Source organism: Schistocerca cancellata, chromosome 3, assembly GCF_023864275.1.
Source record: "Schistocerca cancellata isolate TAMUIC-IGC-003103 chromosome 3, iqSchCanc2.1, whole genome shotgun sequence".
Classification (NCBI taxonomy): Eukaryota; Metazoa; Arthropoda; class Insecta; order Orthoptera; family Acrididae; genus Schistocerca; species Schistocerca cancellata.
The window spans coordinates 659,053,992-659,073,419 of NC_064628.1; the positions used below are offsets into that span (position 1 = coordinate 659,053,992).

Consider the following 19,428-nt stretch of genomic DNA (forward strand, 5'->3'; position numbering starts at 1 on the left):
CTGACTCAGTTTTTCAGGATACCAAATAGGCAGTTGCGGTGCAGAAAATGGCCCAGAGATCACAGTGTGTGTGTGTTTGAGTGAAGTGTTATGAAACACTGCGTGTATAGTGTGTGCAGTGACTGGTAGTGAGATATGAGTAAACAGTGTGGCATTAAATTATTTATTATGTTATTTGTAAAAAAAGTATTGTATACCAGGAGCAAATGTTCAAAAGTTCAAAAAATGTTTGAATGTGTGTGAATTCCTATGGGACCAAACTGTTGAGGTCATCGGTCCCTAGACTTACACACAACTTAAACTAACTGATGATGCTAAGAAAAACACACACACCCATGCCCGAGGGAGTACTCGAACCTCTGGCAGGAGGGACCGAGCAATCAGTGACATGGTGCCTGTAACAGCGCGTCCACTCTGTGCGGCCAGGAGCAAAGCTAATGATTGTCTCTAACTAGAAGACTCTAAATGTATGTGTATACGAATAAGCTTATTTTAATTTGGTCTAAACTTGTAAATACTTTGACATGTCCTATATCCTTGTAAAAAGAGATCTATGGATGAATAAAACTGCTACTACTACTACTACTACTACTACCACTACTTCTATAATGGTACATAAAACACACAGCTCATTTTTTTGGAACTATTAGTCTAACTTACAGATTAAGTGACCCTTGACGCCAAAAACTGGCTGTGGTTCTATCTTCCTATAAAAAGGAAAACAGAACTTTAAAAATAGAAAAAATATCTGCATTATTTGTCAAAATACGCAAATACTGGTTCTATATCAGTACAAAACATATGAGGCTCACTTTATTGACACTACTCGTCTAATGTAAAGGTTAAGATACACTCAGGAGCCAAAACACGATTGTGGCTCGATTTTTGTATCCACATGGTGCAAGAAACAGTGTTACAATGTTATTTCCACAACTCACACGCAAACACACCGTCAGTCATAACCTCCAAGATGGGATAGAAATTTAATGTGGAACATCACTTAATCTGCACACTTTCGTAATATGCAATGATAACGTCAAAAACAGTAATACTTTACATCACCAAGCGCTTTTTACAGGGAAGAAGATAATGCATCATGTATTATACATAAATAATGTAATATATATTACTGACTGTTTAATATACACTCCTGGAAATGGAAAAAAGAACACATTGACACCGGTGTGTCAGACCCACCTTACTTGCTCCGGACACTGCGAGACGGCTGTACAAGCAATGATCACACGCACGGCACAGCGGACACACCAGGAACCGCGGTGTTGGCCGTCGAACGGCGCTAGCTGCGCAGCATTTGTTCACCGCCGCCATCAGTGTCAGCCAGTTTGCCGTGGCATACGGAGCTCCATCGCAGTCTTTAACACTGGTAGCATGCCGCGACAGCGTGGACGTGAACCGTATGTGCAGTTGACGGACTTTGAGCGAGGGCGTAAAGTGGGCATGCGGGAGGCCGGGTGGACGTACCGCCGAATTGCTCAACAAGTGGGGCGTGAGGTCTCCACAGTACATCGATGTTGTCGCCAGTGGTCGGCGGAAGGTGCACGTGCCCGTCGACCTGGGACCGGACCGCAGCGACGCACGGATGCACGCCAAGACCGTAGGATCCTACGCAGTGCCGTAGGGGACCGCACCGCCACTTCCCAGCAAATTAGGGACACTGTTGCTCCTGGGGTATCGGCGAGGACCATTCGAAACCGTCTCCATGAAGCTGGGCTACGGTCCCGCACACCGTTAGGCCGTCTTCCGCTCACGCCCCAACATCGTGCAGCCCGCCTCCAGTGGTGTCGCGACAGGCGTGAATGGAGGGACGAATGGAGACGTGTCGTCTTCAGCGATGAGAGTCGCTTCTGCCTTGGTGCCAATGATGGTCGTATGCGTGTTTGGCGCCGTGCAGGTGAGCGCCACAATCAGGACTGCACACGACCGAGGCACACAGGGCCAACACCCGGCATCATGGTGTGGGGAGCGATCTCCTACACTGGCCGTACACCACTGGTGATCGTCGAGGGGACACTGAATAGTGCACGGTACATCCAAACCGTCATCGAACCCATCGTTCTACCATTCCTAAACCGGCAAGGGAACTTGCTGTTCCAACAGGACAATGCACGTCCGCATGTATCCCGTGCCACCCAACGTGCTCTAGAAGGTGTAAGTCAACTACCCTGGCCAGCAACTACCCTGGCCCCATTGAGCATGTTTGGGACTGGATGAAGCGTCGTCTCACGCGGTCTGCACGTCCAGCACGAACGCTGGTCCAACTGAGGCGCCAGGTGGAAATGGCATGGCAAGCCGTTCCACAGTACTACATCCAGCATCTCTACGATCGTCTCCATGGGAGAATAGCAGCCTGCATTGCTGCGAAAGGTGGATATACACTGTACTAGTGCCGACATTGTGCATGCTCTGTTGCCTGTGTCTATGTGCCTGTGGTTCTGTCAGTGTGATCATGTGATGTATCTGACCCCAGGAATGTGTCAATAAAGTTTCCCCTTCCTGGGACAATGAATTCACGGTGTTCTTATTTCAATTTCCAGGAGTGTAATTTTATTACGTTCGATCTTGTGCCTGCTTGATGCTATGTTACTGGTGCTAAGAGATAAAATCTTCATCATCTAACATTTTAGAATTTTAAAGCAGATTTTTTTTGTAAGCAAAGTTTAGGTATCAGTGTTTTTATGAGGAGGAGAACACGCTTTTTAAGGACCGGCCATGAAAACCTCTCATCCCCAACTGTGTGCATTAAATCATCAACATAACATCAAGAACGATGAAGGTGCGCAGCTCACAGTGGAAGAGGCGAATGCTTCTTGCACGTGCATTTAGTGAAATATGATGTGCTTGGAGAGAAGAACAAGGTTTTCAGTCAGCAAAGCTTTGTTGTATTTCCTATGAAGAATTTCAGGAAGATGAAATAAAATATAGAGATCACTGTATCTTTACTGCTGCGTGTAAAGGAACTTCACGTCCTGGTTAGAATTTGAACTATAGACCTAGTTTTACAATACCCATTTCATTTCACAAATTGAGCAATTATGATGCTCCATTTTTATTACAAACATAGATGAAGATGTGATGATAATCAGTGACATAGAAATAAAAGTAATCAGGATATGCTAATTGTTATCATCGAACATGAAGAAGTATAAATCAGCTTTGAGAAACATTGCTGTAATTCACCAAAAAAGATATTGTGATGTAAGATTCAAGTATATAGACTCGTTTACTTTTTAGGGTGTTCTTTAGAAAAGAAAGGATCATATTTAAAAACAGACGATCTTAGTGCAATAAGAAAAAATTTTTCCAATTGAAACAGAGTTTAATCATGAGATTTTATATATCTCTGGTCCCTTTAGATGTAACTTCTCTTTAATGGAATCCAGCATCGTTTGCACTCATGCTGGAGGCGGCAGACATATTTTATTTGCTGTTTCTTGAACAGCCTGCCTATCTCAATGGACACGCCAGCCACCACCATAGCGAAGAAAAACCAGTCCCGCATCGCGCATGCGAAGAGTGTAGCACCTTCTTCAGTAGAGGGCTATGGATGTCAGTGTCTCTGATCCATCTACAATGATGTTGTAGCGCCATCCTTTGGTACCTGTGTTGTTCCAGCGAGGAATATATTGGCGAGTCACTGCATCAAATGTCAGTAAGCACCTGAAGATGACGAGCAGCCATCTTGAAATATTATGCAACTGTCACAACATTATATGACGTGATACTCATCAACCATTGTAGCAATTAATATGTCAGGAAACTCTCAGACAGCAAAAACTATATTATTTGTGGAGGTATGTTCCATCTATGCATCTAATTGAAGGCCAGCCGAAGTGGCCGTGCGGTTAAAGGCACTGCAGTCTGGAACCGCAAGACCGCTACGGTCGCAGGTTCGAATCCTGCCTCGGGCATGGATGTTTGTGATGTCATTAGGTTAGTTAGGTTTCACTAGTTCTAAGTTCTAGGGGACTAATGACCTCAGCAGTTGAGTCCCATAGTGCTCAGAGCCATCTAATTGAAGGCAGTTCATATATCGCCATACACGTTTCGCTTCTTTTATTTGTGAACCATCTTCAGTGGCCTGTAATATACATACACTCCTGGAAATTGAAATAAGAACAATGTGAATTCATTGTCCCAGGAAGGGGAAACTTTATTGACACATTCCTGGGGTCAGATACATCACATGATCACACTGACAGAACCACAGGCACATAGACACAGGCAACAGAGCATGCACAATGTCGGCACTAGTACAGTGTATATCCACCTTTCGCAGCAATGCAGGCTGCTATTCTCCAATGGAGACGATCGTAGAGATGCTGGATGTAGTCCTGTGGAACGGCTTGCCATGCCATTTCCACCTGGCGCCTCAGTTGGACCAGCGTTCGTGCTGGACGTGCAGACCGCGTGAGACGACGCTTCATCCAGTCCCAAACATGCTCAATGGGGGACAGATCCGGAGATCTTGCTGGCCAGGGTAGTTGACTTACACCTTCTAGAGCACGTTGGGTGGCACGGGATACATGCGGACGTGCATTGTCCTGTTGGAACAGCAAGTTCCCTTGCCGGTCTAGGAATGGTAGAACGATGGGTTCGATGACGGTTTGGATGTACCGTGCACTATTCAGTGTCCCCTCGACGATCACCAGTGGTGTACGGCCAGTGTAGGAGATCGCTCCCCACACCATGATGCCGGGTGTTGGCCCTGTGTGCCTCGGTCGTATGCAGTCCTGATTATGGCGCTCACCTGCACGGCGCCAAACACGCATACGACCATCATTGGCACCAAGGCAGAAGCGACTCTCATCGCTGAAGACGACACGTCTCCATTCGTCCCTCCATTCACGCCTGTCGCGACACCACTGGAGGCGGGCTGCACGATGTTGGGGCGTGAGCGGAAGACGGCCTAACGGTGTGCGGGACCGCAGCCCAGCTTCATGGAGACGGTTGCGAATGGTCCTCGCCGATACCCCAGGAGCAACAGTGTCCCTAATTTGCTGGGAAGTGGCGGTGCGGTCCCCTACGGCACTGCGTAGGATCCTACGGTCTTGGCGTGCATCCGTGCGTCGCTGCGGTCCGGTCCCAGGTCGACGGGCACGTGCACCTTCCGCCGACCACTGGCGACAACATCGATGTACTGTGGAGACCTCACGCCCCACGTGTTGAGCAATTCGGCGGTACGTCCACCCGGCCTCCCGCATGCCCACTATACGCCCTCGCTCAAAGTCCGTCAACTGCACATACGGTTCACGTCCCCGCTGTCGCGGCGTGCTACCAGTGTTAAAGACTGCAATGGAGCTCCGTATGCCACGGCAAACTGGCTGACACTGACGGCGGCGGTGCACAAATGCTGCGCAGCTAGCGCCATTCGACGGCCAACACCGCGGTTCCTGGTGTGTCCGCTGTGCCGTGCGTGTCATCATTGCTTGTACAGCCCTCTCGCAGTGTCCGGAGCAAGTATGGTGGGTCTGACACACCGGTGTCAATGTGTTCTTTTTTCCATTTCCAGGAGTGTATAATAAATTAATGTGTTATGTGGTAGTTACAATATGTTACTATGTTATATTTTGTCATGTTTTTTTTTCTTGTTTGTCAGGTTGGAATCAGCCTTTGTAGCACCAATTTCGTGATGTGAAATCATCGTTCGGTGTTACGATTTTCAGTTCTCTTAGCCCATGTGTGTGGTCCTGAAGATGTGTTCATTAGGCTCCATGCTCCATTTATCTGATCTCTGGCGGTCTTTCACCCATATTTGTTTCAATACATCACATACATCACTTTGACTTTACACTTTGTGTTGAACATGTGCATGTTTACAGTGTGTAGCATTGCCAAGTGGCATTGTATGTTTATCTTTTGTTTGTGTTGTGTGTGTGTGTGTGTGTGTGTGTTTGTTGTGTGTAAATGTGTTGTTCTTTGTGGGAGCACTATATTTTTAAATGTATATTAGTATGTGTGTGTGTTTCTGTGTGTATGTGTGTGTGTGTGTGTGTGTGTGTGTGTGTGTGTGTGTGAGAGAGAGAGAGAGAGAGAGTGAGAGAGAGAGAGAAAGAAAGAGAGAGAGCGAGAGAGAGAGGAGGGAGGAGAGAGAGAAAGAGAGAGAGAGAGAAAAATGATGGACAGGAAGGTTCTTTAATCTCTGATTATGTTTCAGCTCTCTGTTTGTTATTGATTTACTGGCTTATATGATCAGGGAGTTAATGCTTGTATGGGTTTAGTCATTAAGTACAATCTTTTCCGTAACAAGGGCTCTTTGTATGTGAAAATTTTCTTGATATTGTCAGGAGCTTTTTGTTGACATTACTCACTCTAATAACTGTCTTATGTTCCATGTTGAATTGTTCACATTCATGTTTTATCAACTGTGTTTCGAAGATCGTATAATGGTTCTTTTCATATTTCCAGCTTCTTATATGTCCTTTATATCTAGTTTTGAAGTTCCTACTTGCCAACCGCAGATATAATGATTCATATTCTTGGCACTCTGACTGGTGCATACCTGTTCCTTGATATTTATATAGTCTCTCTGTTGTTTTTAAATGTGATTGGAGTGTGTTTCTTGTTCTGTAAACAATGTGTAAGTCCAGTTTGTTTAATATATTTGCTATCTTGTGTGTTGATTTGTCTTTGTAGGTTAAATTGCACCTTTTTTCTGTTAGCTGTGTCATTGTGTTTCTGTTTTGTGTTTCTGTAAGTGCTGCAGTGTCTTTAGTGTTGGTGTTCCCTGCTTGTTTTCGTTTTTCTTTGCTTCTATTTTAATATTTTGGTTTGACTTTTTTTTACTATAAGGGTGTTGTAACCATTGTTTGTGGTTATGAGTGGAATATTATTTAGTCTGTGTGACATCTGTTCTGGGGCCACTAACTTCTGATTTTGCAGGTGGTTGGATGAAGCATGTATAATTGTGTCTGTGGCTGTTGGCTTTCTGAAGATGCCAAATGTGTGTCTATTGTGGTCTCTTGTTATATCCAAAAAAATCTGTTTGCTTTATATTTCTTTCTCCATGGTGAATTGAATATTTGTATATATATTGTTTATGCCTGTGTGAAGTTTGCCAGGTTTCTATGTTGGTTCATCTACCATACAGATTATGTCATCCACATATCAGAACCAGTAAATAATTTTGTATCCTTTCTTTGGGGTGACTGTATCAAAGAGTGTGTTTTCTACATCTACATCTATATTTATACTCCGCAAGCCACCCAACGATGTGTGGCGGAGGGCACTTTACGTGCCACTGTCATTACCTCCCTTTTCTGTTGCAGTCGCGTATGGTTCGCGGGAAGAACGACTGTCTGAAAGCCTCCGTGCGCACTCGAATCTCTCTAATTTTACATTCGTGATCTCCTCGGGCGGTATAAGTAGGGGGCAGCAATATATTCGATACCTCATCCAGAAGCGCACCCTGTCGAAACCTGGCGAGCAAGCTACACCGCGATGCAGAGCGCCTCTCTTGCAGAGTCTGCCACTTGAGTTTACTAAATATCTCCATAACGCTATCACGGTTACCTAATAACCCTGTGACGAAACGCGCCGCTCTTCTTTGGATCTTCTCTATCTCCTCCGTCAACCTGATCTGGTACGGATCCCACACTGATGAGCAATACTCAAGTATAGGTCGAACGAGTGTTTTGAAAACCACCTCCTTTGTTGATGGACTACATTTTCTAAGGACTCTCCCAATGAATCTCGCCGGCCGCGGTGGTCTAGCGGTTCTGGCGCTGCAGTCCGGAACCGCGGGACTGCTGCGGTCGCGGGTTCGAATCCTGCCTCGGGCATGGGTGTGTGTGGTGTCCTTAGGTTAGTTAGGTTTAAGTAGTTCTAAGTTCTAGGGGACTTATGACCTAAGATGTTGAGTCCCATAGTGCTCAGAGCCATTTGAACCATTTTGAACCAATGAATCTCAACCTGGTACCCGCCTCATCAACAATTAATTTTATATGATCATTCCACTTCAAATCGTTCCACGCGCATACTCCCACATATTTTACAGAAGTAACTGCTACCAGTGTTTGTTCCGCTATCATATAATCATACAATAAAGGATCCTTCTTTCTATTTATTCGCAATACATTACATTTGTCTATGTTAAGGGTCAGTTGCCACTCCCTGCACCAAGTGCCTATCCGCTGCAGATCTTCCTGCATTTCGCTACAATTTTCTGTGTGGTTGATGAATATATTTGCCAATGTTCCTGATATTGGGAATCCCATTGGAAGCCCATCTTCATATAAGTAAAGTTCTTTTTCAAATTAGAAGTAATTTTAGGATGCATTGCTTTGATGGTTTTAGTTATGTTGGCTGCAGGTAGTGTTTTGTATGCCAGTAAGTTTTCTTCAATTAGTTTTATTGTTTCTGCAGTGGATATTGAGGTGTACATGTTCTCTACATCAAAATAGAAGAATGATGCTGTTTGTGTCTTTTATTTATTTTATGAGTTCATTTGTATTTTTCGCTGTTCTGCTGTTCTTCATGTCAAAATGTTGCATTATGATTTTGTTCATGTGTTTTGCCACATGGTTAGATGGTGCATTCATGAAATTAATAACAGGCCATACTTTAGTATGTGTCTAATGTCATTGAGGCTGTTTATTTTGTATGTCTGGGAAAGTACTGTTGGATCAGATTTGAGTTTTGAGATATTGTTAGAGGAGATGAAGTCTCAAGTTTTTTTCCATATACTGTTCTGTGTAATGCTGTTCCCTTTATCAGCTCTTGTGAGTGTGATGTTGTTGGCTTCTACTTTTCCTTTCTTTTTGGTGCTGTTTTTGGTTTTGCTCTTTCTTTGAGATGGTGATAATGTTGCTTATTTCTTTCTTCACAAGTTCTTGTGTAAGCCCCATATTTGTAGTGTTATTTTCTTGTTTCTCTTCCTCTGTCAGCATGATTTATGTTTCTATAATCAGATTTTCTATGTAGTGGTTATCTATTTTTGTACTGATGCTTCTCTAATAGCTGTGTTTCTTTTTCCATTAATTCTGTATCTGTGAGATTTTGGGTGAAATTTTGATGTTGGGTGTGTTGTACTTTGTTGGGATTTTGTTTCTGGTTATTTTTGCTAGTGAGTGTTCTGATTTTTCGTTTGTATTTGTTCTGTGTATATTGCAGTGTTCTTGCTTCAATGTGTTCAATACGCGCACACACACACACACACACACACACACACACACACACACACGCACACACACACATATCGATTTAAAAAATCAGGGTCCCACAAAGAACGACACACATATTCACACACACATGTACAAATACCCACACACAGACACATACACAAAACAAATGGAAAAAATCAAACCACACACACAACACAAACAAAAGTCAAAAGGTAAACATACAGCTACAGTTGGCAATACTATACACTGTAAACAGACATATGTTCAACACAAAATGTAAAGCCAAGTAATGTATGAGGTGTATTGAAACATATACGTTGAAAAACGCCGGAAATTGGCCAACTGGAACATGGAGAATAATGAATACATCCCCAGGATCACACACATGGGCTAACAGTGTTGATAATCGTAAGTAACACCGAACGATGATTTCAGATCACGAAATTTGTGTTACACAAGTTGATTCTAACTTGTCAAACAAGAGAAAAATATGACAGAATGTAACATAATAACATATTGTAACTACCAAATAATAAATTTATTATGTGTATATAAAGAAACATGTGTTATAGGCCACTGAAGATGCTTCACAACTAAAAGAAGCGAAAATTGTACAGCAATAAATAAACTGCCTTCAATTAGTGGCGTAGACGGAACATTCCTCCGCGAATTTTGAAACAACTAAGGAATGATGGAAAACAGAAAAAGACTATATTACTCACTAAAGAAATTTAAAACAATGGTTGCATCATAAATTGGAATTAAAAAAAAGATTTATAAAATTTTATCATTTAACAACCTCCCTAGGTGTAACTATACATTGAGGTAAATGCACAGAAAAGGGTGAATACAATTATGATTTCAAAAAATGGCTCTGAGCACTATTCGACTTAATGTCTAAGGTCATCAGTCGCCTAGAACTTAGAACTAATTAAACCTAAATAACCTAAGGACATCACACACATCCATACCTGAGGCAGGATTCGAACCTGCGAGCATAGCGGTCGCTCGGCTCCAGACTGTAGCGCCTAGAACCACACGGCCACTCCGGCCGGCAATGATTTCAGGAAGAATTTTTGAAACATATGAGTAACTGCATATTTGGTAAAATGATGAAGAAAAGTGTATACTTAAGGAAAATCGTATTTCTATTTAATTGAATAAACTTGATGTTGTGTTTGATTAACTAACAGAAATTGGAATAATTAGTTTAGACAATTCAAAGATTCATCATGTTGACATTCCCTATGGCTAGATATTCAAAAATTTTCCACAAAATATGTTAAACTGTGTTATACTGAACCTAATAGTTTATTTTATCATATTAACCTCCAAATATTCATGATGATACCAATAATGACATCCCTACCCAGTCTGATACCTCAGGTTTCCTAGAAGACATCAAACAGAACATCTCACTTCTAAACAAAAAGAAAACAGTATTAGTGAAAGACGAGTTAAATAGAGAACCTCTGGTCGAATTTACTGGGCTGAAAGTTAAAAACGAGGACCCACAAGGCTGGGAAACAGCGGGCCTCCCCCTCAAAAGTCGACTCGTATCCCAGATGGCTTTGACGCTGTTTTACGTCCAGAAAACAGGTGCTGCCAAACCCCGCCTCTAATCAAGCTGCATGTGCGACTTTCTTCTCTCAATCGACTGCTCGTAGCAAGCGCACCTGGCTGATTATTTCTGTACTGAGACTCCCTTATCAAGTGCATTCAGTTTAGTGTGGACGTTGGAGCAAAAATTACGTGTGTTGCCAGTGTTGCGTGTTGTGAAAGTGAGGTTATGATGGAACATCCTTCTTAGAACAGTTGAGTTATCGTAACAGCATTAAGTGGATGGGAAATGAATCGTAACTTTATCTACGGCCTGTACTTTAGTTTATAGCCTATGGAACTTACATGCTAGATGCTCATAGTTGTTACACAGAAAGTTCAAAAGTAACTTGAAGAAATCATACGTCTGACTGTAACGTGCAGTGAGTATTTCCTGTTATTACAGAGCTGCTGTGTCGTTTGTTTGCCGACAGGGATATTTATTGGAACCCTCGTATCCATGGCGGTGACGGGCGTCCTGTGCGAGACCATCGGTGGCTGGCCGCTTTCCTTCTACGTTTTCGGAGGCGTCGGACTGCTGTGGTGCGTGCCTTGGTTCTTCCAGGCTGCAGATTCGCCGTCGCAGCACCCGTACATCGACCCAGCCGAACGCAACTACATCAAGGCTACGATACGGTCAGCTGCTAAGGTAACGTGCGCTTTCACCAGCTCTTCCTGTGCCGCAAAACAATGACCCTGTAAATTTACTGTAATTTCCCTGTTGTGACGGTCTGCAGGTGTCCCATACGGCCTCTGCTAGTTGAAAGTTGTGAGAGGTTTACCATACTATTTTTTTAAATCACATTTGCGATTTCGCATAAAAATACCTCAAACTTGTCAGCCGCTTTGCTACAGTTGTGGTGCTGTCTCTACCAAGGACAAAGTTTAAAGTTGATCAGACATGCTCATCGTTTTTGAATTTTACTATTATTTGTATTTTTCTTGTTATATTCGTCAGACACGTTGTCATAGAGTTGTCATAACCTAGTAAGCTGAACACCGTCAACAAGATAGTGCTTGCCATGTATAAGCTACCACTTCAACGCTGACTTAAAAATGTAAATGTTCGTAGCAACCTAAGAGCCATTTTATTACGCCATCGCTTTTGCAGTAACAGACACTGACCACCGAGAAACAGAGAGAATTGTCACTGAACTCACTGTCAGGAGACGTGGTGTTCAAGTCGTCATCTGTGTTTTGTGCATTGAGTAAATAAGAGGCAAAATCCTTGATGGTACCACTGAGAATGTTACGATCGATTTCCTTCCTTATCCCTAAAAAATACGAACTTGGGCTCTTTACCTAACCACCCTGTCGTCAATGGTACGTCAAAAATCAATCTCTATCCTGTGCGTCTTAAAAATATATATCACTAAATGAGTCATTTATATAAGTTTTAATTGTTAGGCTTTTTCATGATGGTAGGAAATTTCACCTGCTGGTTTTAAAAATCAATGGTTATAAAATGTTAATTTAAATTAGCTTCTAAATGAGACCAATATCGAGAAATATGAAGATAATATTTTTAATTTTTCCAGAATATAATTTTGAGCATTATGCCGTCACTTTCATAGAGTACGGTTTGTATTATGCTCCTGCTATTTAAATCTATAAATCTATTTAACCTATTTTTATACGAAACATTTTAATACGATTAAAGTTGATATTTAAATTTATATCCACTCCTGGAAATTGAAATAAGAACACCGTAAATTCATTGTCCCAGGAAGGGGAAACTTTATTGACACATTCCTGGGGTCAGATACATCACATGATCACACTGACAGAACCACAGGCACATAGACACAGGCAACAGAGCATGCACAATGTCGGCACTAGTACAGTGTATATCCACCTTTCGCAGCAATGCAGGCTGCTATTCTCCCATGGAGACGATCGTAGAGATGCTGGATGTAGTCCTGTGGAACGGCTTGCCATGCCATTTCCACCTGGCGCCTCAGTTGGACCAGCGTTCGTGCTGGACGTGCAGACCGCGTGAGACGACGCTTCATCCAGTCCCAAACATGCTCAATGGGGGACAGATCCGGAGATCTTGCTGGCCAGGGTAGTTGACTTACACCTTCTAGAGCACTTTGGGTGGCACGGGATACATGCGGACGTGCATTGTCCTGTTGGAACAGCAAGTTCCCTTGCCGGTCTAGGAATGGTAGAACGATGGGTTCGATGACGGTTTGGATGTACCGTGCACTATTCAGTGTCCCCTCGACGATCACCAGTGGTGTACGGCCAGTGTAGGAGATCGCTCCCCACACCATGATGCCGGGTGTTGGCCCTGTGTGCCTTGGTCGTATGCAGTCCTGATTGTGGCGCTCACCTGCACGGCGCCAAACACGCATACGACCATCATTGGCACCAAGGCAGAAGCGACTCTCATCGCTGAAGACGACACGTCTCCATTCGTCCCTCCATTCACGCCTGTCGCGACACCACTGGAGGCGGGCTGCACGATGTTGGAGCGTGAGCGGAAGACGGCCTAACGGTGTGCGGGACCGTAGCCCAGCTTCATGGAGACGGTTGCGAATGGTCCTCGCCGATACCCCAGGAGCAACAGTGTCCCTAATTTGCTGGGAAGTGGCGGTGCGGTCCCCTACGGCACTGCGTAGGATCCTACGGTCTTGGCGTGCATCCGTGCGTCGCTGCGGTCCGGTCCCAGGTCGACGGGCACGTGCACCTTCCGCCGACCACTGGCGACAACATCGATGTACTGTGGAGACCTCACGCCCCACGTGTTGAGCAATTCGGCGGTACGTCCACCCGGCCTCCCGCATGCCCACTATACGCCCTCGCTCAAAGTCCGTCAGCTGCACATACGGTTCACGTCCACGCTGTCGCGGCATGCTACCAGTGTTAAAGACTGCGATGGAGCTCCGTATGCCACGGCAAACTGGCTGACACTGACGGCGGCGGTGCACAAATGCTGCGCAGCTAGCGCCATTCGACGGCCAACACCGCGGTTCCTGGTGTGTCCGCTGTGCCGTGCGTGTGATCATTGCTTGTACAGCCCTCTCGCAGTGTCCGGAGCAAGTATGGTGGGTCTGACACATCGGTGTCAATGTGTTCTTTTTTCCATTTCCAGGAGTGTAAATTATTTTTATGCGTGTGTGTGTTTTTGATTCTTTTAACTGCGTTCTGTGGTATTCTTCCTGCTGAGACTGTTTTGGCTGTTGAACATAAATTAGAATTTTTTGTGATACAGTATGAGATTATTGCAGATTTTTGCGTTAATCAATTACCATTCAATCCATCATTTCTACTGGGTCATTATTTCATTTTATTTCACGATAATCAGACAAGAACTAGGACTTAATAGCGTAAATAAACAGATTAAGGAGATTAAAAGTAAATGGAGAGATGATGTCAGAAGTATGAATAAAAATAGAATGCCTACGACAATAATGAGATATCCACCAACAGGAAAAGATCAGTGGACAGACCAAAAAACCTTGGAGAGATGGAATAGAAACAAAGCAAAGATAATATAGGAACTGAACAAGAGGTTGTAACAGACAAATGTCTATCTTTTAAAGAATGAAGATGTTTTATATTAGAATCGTTTTAAGTATAAAAAAGAGATTAGAGGAAGAAAAGAGTTTGAAATGGCGTCTTTCCAGTTGGTCAATAGCGCATTTCTTGATGTGGTCTGATTAGGAACGTAGGAAGTTTCACGTGTATGCTTCTTCAGTATGACAGCGAAAAGTAATCTGGAAGCACTAGTAAAGTGGTCTATTAACAAACGATCAGCAACAAGTCATACACTGGCAGTTTAATTGGAGACTCCCCTACCCCCCACCACCCCCCTCCCAGCTCAGGCAATATGGCATAGGATACTGTGTCTTCGCGTTGTGTGCTACGTTCATTTCGACGGCAACGTGTATCGATCCAGGTAAAACCTTTCTTATAGGATTGGTCTTATATTCAAGAAAACTGTGGCTCAAATCGCCTTCCAGTCATCGATATTTATATTTTCCGTAGTTAACCTGAATCGACTGCGGTCAAGGGTGAGAAGGTCCGTTTGAAAATGACCCATGCTTCCCCATTGTCCACATCGAGCCTGTGTTCTTTCTTTAGTGGCCTCGTCGTCGATGGGGCATTGAACCCAACTCTTTCATGGAACCCTTACCATACACTGCGCTACCCCAGCTCCAAACACAGATCCTAGATAAGCTGTCCGGCTGCGCTATCATAATGCGTCAACAAATCAGCCACAGGGAACTGTCCTTGTCAGATATTGTACATAATCCGTAATTACGTAATTGAACCAGAAAACATATGGAAATGGAATATTTGAGTTTAACTTCCCGTCGGCAAAGTGGTCATTAGAGATGAACAGGAGCTTGATTAGGGAAGGATGAGGAAGGAAATCAGCCATGTCCCTTGACAATCACAGCTTCTGGGTTAGCCAGGGCGATTTAGGGAAACCACGGGAAACCTAACTCTGGTTGGGCAGATGGGGATCAGAACAGTCATCTTCCCGAATGCGACTACAGTGTGCAAACCACTGCCTCAGATAGCTCGGTGCATTAATCCAGATTTCATAAAATCGTTCAGTTACCCTTTAACTTTGGGAACTACGTGAACATTACTGAAGAGTATAAAGTTGACGGTGTTGCGTCTTTGGTGTTACAGAAGAACCTGCCTGTGCCGTGGAAGAGCATTATGTCATCGCCGGCTGTCTGGGCTCTCGTCGCTATCATGGTTACTTTCGACTGGATCTTCTATCTGCTCATCACGTCGCTGCCGCAGTATATCGCTCAAGTCTTGCACTTCGATATCCGCAGCGTGAGTCACATAACAGTGCTTCTTCCATAACTGAAAGAGTAATCTACAGTAATACAGATTTTTTTGCTGTAGTGTTTCATTTGCGCAAGATGATCGCTGTTTGTTATGAATAATGCTAATATACTGTGTATGTGCGTACACAGAAATTTACCCTTGCGGACTCTAGAATGGTGTTTCTTGTGTAACACATTTGGTGAGTTTGGGTGTATGTCATTGGTACCACACAGTCTATTTTCGAAAGTACTATCATATGGGATATCGAGTGAGATTTGTGACTGGCCTGAGGACTTTCTGGTGAGGAGGACACTTCATACTCTTTGTATAGAGATTCATCGACAGATTTTGAAGTTAAATCGGTTGTGCCCCAGGAAATGTATTAGAATACTTGCTGTTCATTTTGTATATTGATGATCTTGCAGAAAATATTAATAATAAGCTCAAACTTTTTGCAGATGATGCAGTTATCCATAATGAAGTAGGCGAGAATGTTGTACCTGAAGATTAGTATACCTAGGAACACATGATGTTTTGTGCTCGGTGTTTCAATCTAGTGACTAATTTTAGAATCACACGAAGGAATGCGTTCTAGAAACCGCCATAAGCAGTTTCCAGCATTTTCTTCTGTTTTGTTGTAGTGAGATGTGAGACTGTGTCTTGTGCAGTGATTGTAACTAATACGAGTTCTACATATTTAAGTGTTGTATAGTATATTAAAGCTACTCGGAGGAAACTTAATTGTTCAGTCACACCGCTTTAGGGTGTGGAAAATTCTGTATATTTTTAAAACTAGTTACATAATGTGTGGACGGTTAAACTATACAGGGCTATTACAAACGATTGAAGCGATTTAATAAATTCACTGTAGCTCCATTCATTGACATATGGTCACGACACACTACACATACGTAGAAAAACTCATAAAGTTTTGTTCGGCTGAAGCCGCAGTTCAGGTTTCTGCCGCCAGAGCGCTCGAGAGCGCAGTGAGACAAAATAGCGACAGGAGCCGAGAAAGCGTATGTCGTGCTTGAAATGCACTCACATCAGTCAGTCATAACAGTGCAACGACACTTCAGGACGAAGGTCAACAAAGATCCACCAACTGCTAACTCCATTCGGCGACGGTATACGCAGTTTAAAGCTTCTGGATGCCTCTGTAAGGGGAAATCAACGGGTCGGCCTGCAGTGAGCGAAGAAACGGTTGAACGCGTGCGGGCAAGTTTCACGCGTAGGCCGCGGAAGTCGACGAATAAAGGAAGCAGGGAGCTAAACGTACCATAGCCGACGGTTTCGAAAATCTTACGGAAAAGGCTAAAGCAGAAGCCTTACGTTTACAATTGCTACAAGCCCTGACACCCGATGACAAAGTCAAACGCTTTGAATTTTCGGCGCGGTTGCAACAGCTCATGGAAGAGGATGCGTTCAGTGAGAAACTTGTTTTCAGTGATGAAGCAACATTGTTTCTTAATGGTGAAGTGAACAGACACAATGTGCGAATCTGGGCGTAGAGAATCCTCACGCATTCGTGCAGCAAATTCGCAATTCACCAAAAGTTAACGTGTTTTGTGCAATCTCACGGTTTAAAGTCTACGGCCCCTTTTTCTTCTGCGAAAAAAACGTTACAGGACACGTGTATCTGGATATTCTGGAAAATTGGCTCATGCCACAACTGGAGACCGACAGCGCCAACTTAATCTTTCAACAGGATGGTGCTCCACTGCACTTCCATCATGATGTTCGGCATTTCTTAAACAGGAGATTGGAAAACCGCTGGATCGGTCGTGGTGGAGATCATGATCAGCAGTTCATGTCATGGCCTCCACGCTCTCCCGACTTAACCCCATGCGATTTCTTTCTGTGGGGTTATGTGAAAGATTCAGTGTTTAAACCTCCTCTACCAAGAAACGTGCCAGAACTGCGAGCTCGCATCAACGATGCTTTCGAACTCATTGATGGGGACATGCTGCGTCGAGTGTGGGAGGATCTTGATTATCGTCTTGATGTCTGCCGAATCACTAAAGGGGCACATATCGAACATTTGTGAATGCCTAAAAAAACTTTTTGAGTTTTTGTATGTGTGTGCAAAGCATTGTGAAAATATCTCAAATAATAAAGTTATTGTAGAGCTGTGAAATCGCTTCAATCATTTGTAATAACCCTGTACATCGTCGGTCGCACACCACCTTTTACCTTAAAAAGACAGAAGATTTTCTACCGTGGGACACGTGATATTTCAAAATGAACTAAGTGTCATTGCACTCTTAACAATTTTACGCGCCTCGAAAATGGAATTTGTGTTGGTTCCTAATAGCTACTTTTTCAAAATTTCTTAACTTAAACTGGTTTTTGATAATATTACTTCTTAATTTGGTTTCGCTTCCTGATTATCGGTGTGTTGCAGAGCAGCGATGTAATATGGAGATAACCAAATACATTATTGACAAGATCTTCTCGAGTGCAACGCACAGACACAAAGTACCTCAAAGTGAATGCTATCATTTCAGTAACATCACTTGCGCACTTACGTAGTTCCCAGTATTAATCACCATATTATCGATGGCTTTATACACTGTAGGGCAAGTACGCCTTCTCCTTCTATAATAACGTGCCATCTTCTGTGAGAACGGTCCAATGCTGTTGCACGAGCGGCTGCACGAAGACTGACTCCTTCCTACCAAAATCATTATTTATATACGAAATACTGTTGCGTCCTTGAACCCCAGGTTCTATATAAGTCTATTACATGGCTTGCTAGAGGCAAAAGTCTGCAAACAGTTCCAAGGTATAGCAATCTCCCCTACTGTTGAAAATAGCTGCACAAATACTGTCAAAGTGATATAAAGACTGGCAACTCACCTAAAATATTCAGAAATGTAAGGCATACCGGTGGCGCAAAACAGGTCTTAGAAAGTTTTGCCTACTACGACGTAATATCGGATGATATATTCTAGTTATAATATTTATGCTACAGCAGACAACCTCAGATTTAATACAAAATGTTTTCAAAGTGGTACCCTTCTGCAGCAATAAGTGTTTAGAGCCCCGAACTTAATTCTGTGATGATTTTCTGAAGAATATGTAGACATACATTAGTGAACTGGCAAAAACTCATCTTTCATTGAAACCTGGCGCTTGGTGAGGTAAGATGGCGGCGTCAGGAAGTTTGTGCGTGGTACTACTACGATTTTCTGAAACGAAATGTTGTAAGTTTTACGAGGTGGTCCACACTAGTTCAGCAACTGAGCAAATATTTGTGTACTAGTTGAATTCTACATCTACATACATACTCCGCAATCCACCATACGGTGCGTGGCGGAGGGTAATTTAACACTTATCCTCTTATAAGAAAGACATCAAGGTACATACACACGCGTTTAAAGCATATTGTAGTTTTCGTAAGAATGCTCAAATGAATAAAGACACACTTGTAATCAACAACAATTAGCACCTTCTATTTATAGGGGCACTTTCATAACAAGCATACTATCTGAAAGAAAGCCGAAGTTGATCAGAATTGGTGAAAAACACATGATTAAGCTACGTCTCTTAACACTAAATTTACTAAACATAAACTATTTAAACACTGCCGATATTTCAAATAATGCAAACTGTAATACAATTTTTCAGCTTATATACAGTACAAAAGCAAAAGTACGTAAGATATTTCTGGTTAAGCTTGCACTGGTACGTTTACCTTTCCTTGTGTCTTCCGTCTGCTGTACGAAAAATTACAGCCAAACACAACGGATGTATTGACCACTATTTCAAAACTCTGTATGGTAACGTAGTTATACCAGTTTATCCCCATTTCTCACTCTATTTTGTCAGTAAACAAACAGCTTGGCTCTCGCCGCCATATTGCGATCAGTTATACTGTATACAGTATTGCCCA

General features: G+C 43.1%; 1 protein-coding gene across 1 annotated transcript in view; it reads left to right on the plus strand.

The window, feature by feature from the left end:
- LOC126176490 (sialin-like) overlaps positions 1-19,428 on the plus strand; it is a 116,185-nt gene that overhangs the window by 49,238 nt on the left and 47,519 nt on the right. Inside the window, exons 5-6 of the mRNA XM_049923645.1 lie at positions 11,174-11,388; positions 15,387-15,539. Of these exons, the coding sequence (XP_049779602.1) occupies positions 11,174-11,388; positions 15,387-15,539 (368 nt within the window). The remainder of the gene's footprint in view (positions 1-11,173; positions 11,389-15,386; positions 15,540-19,428) is intronic.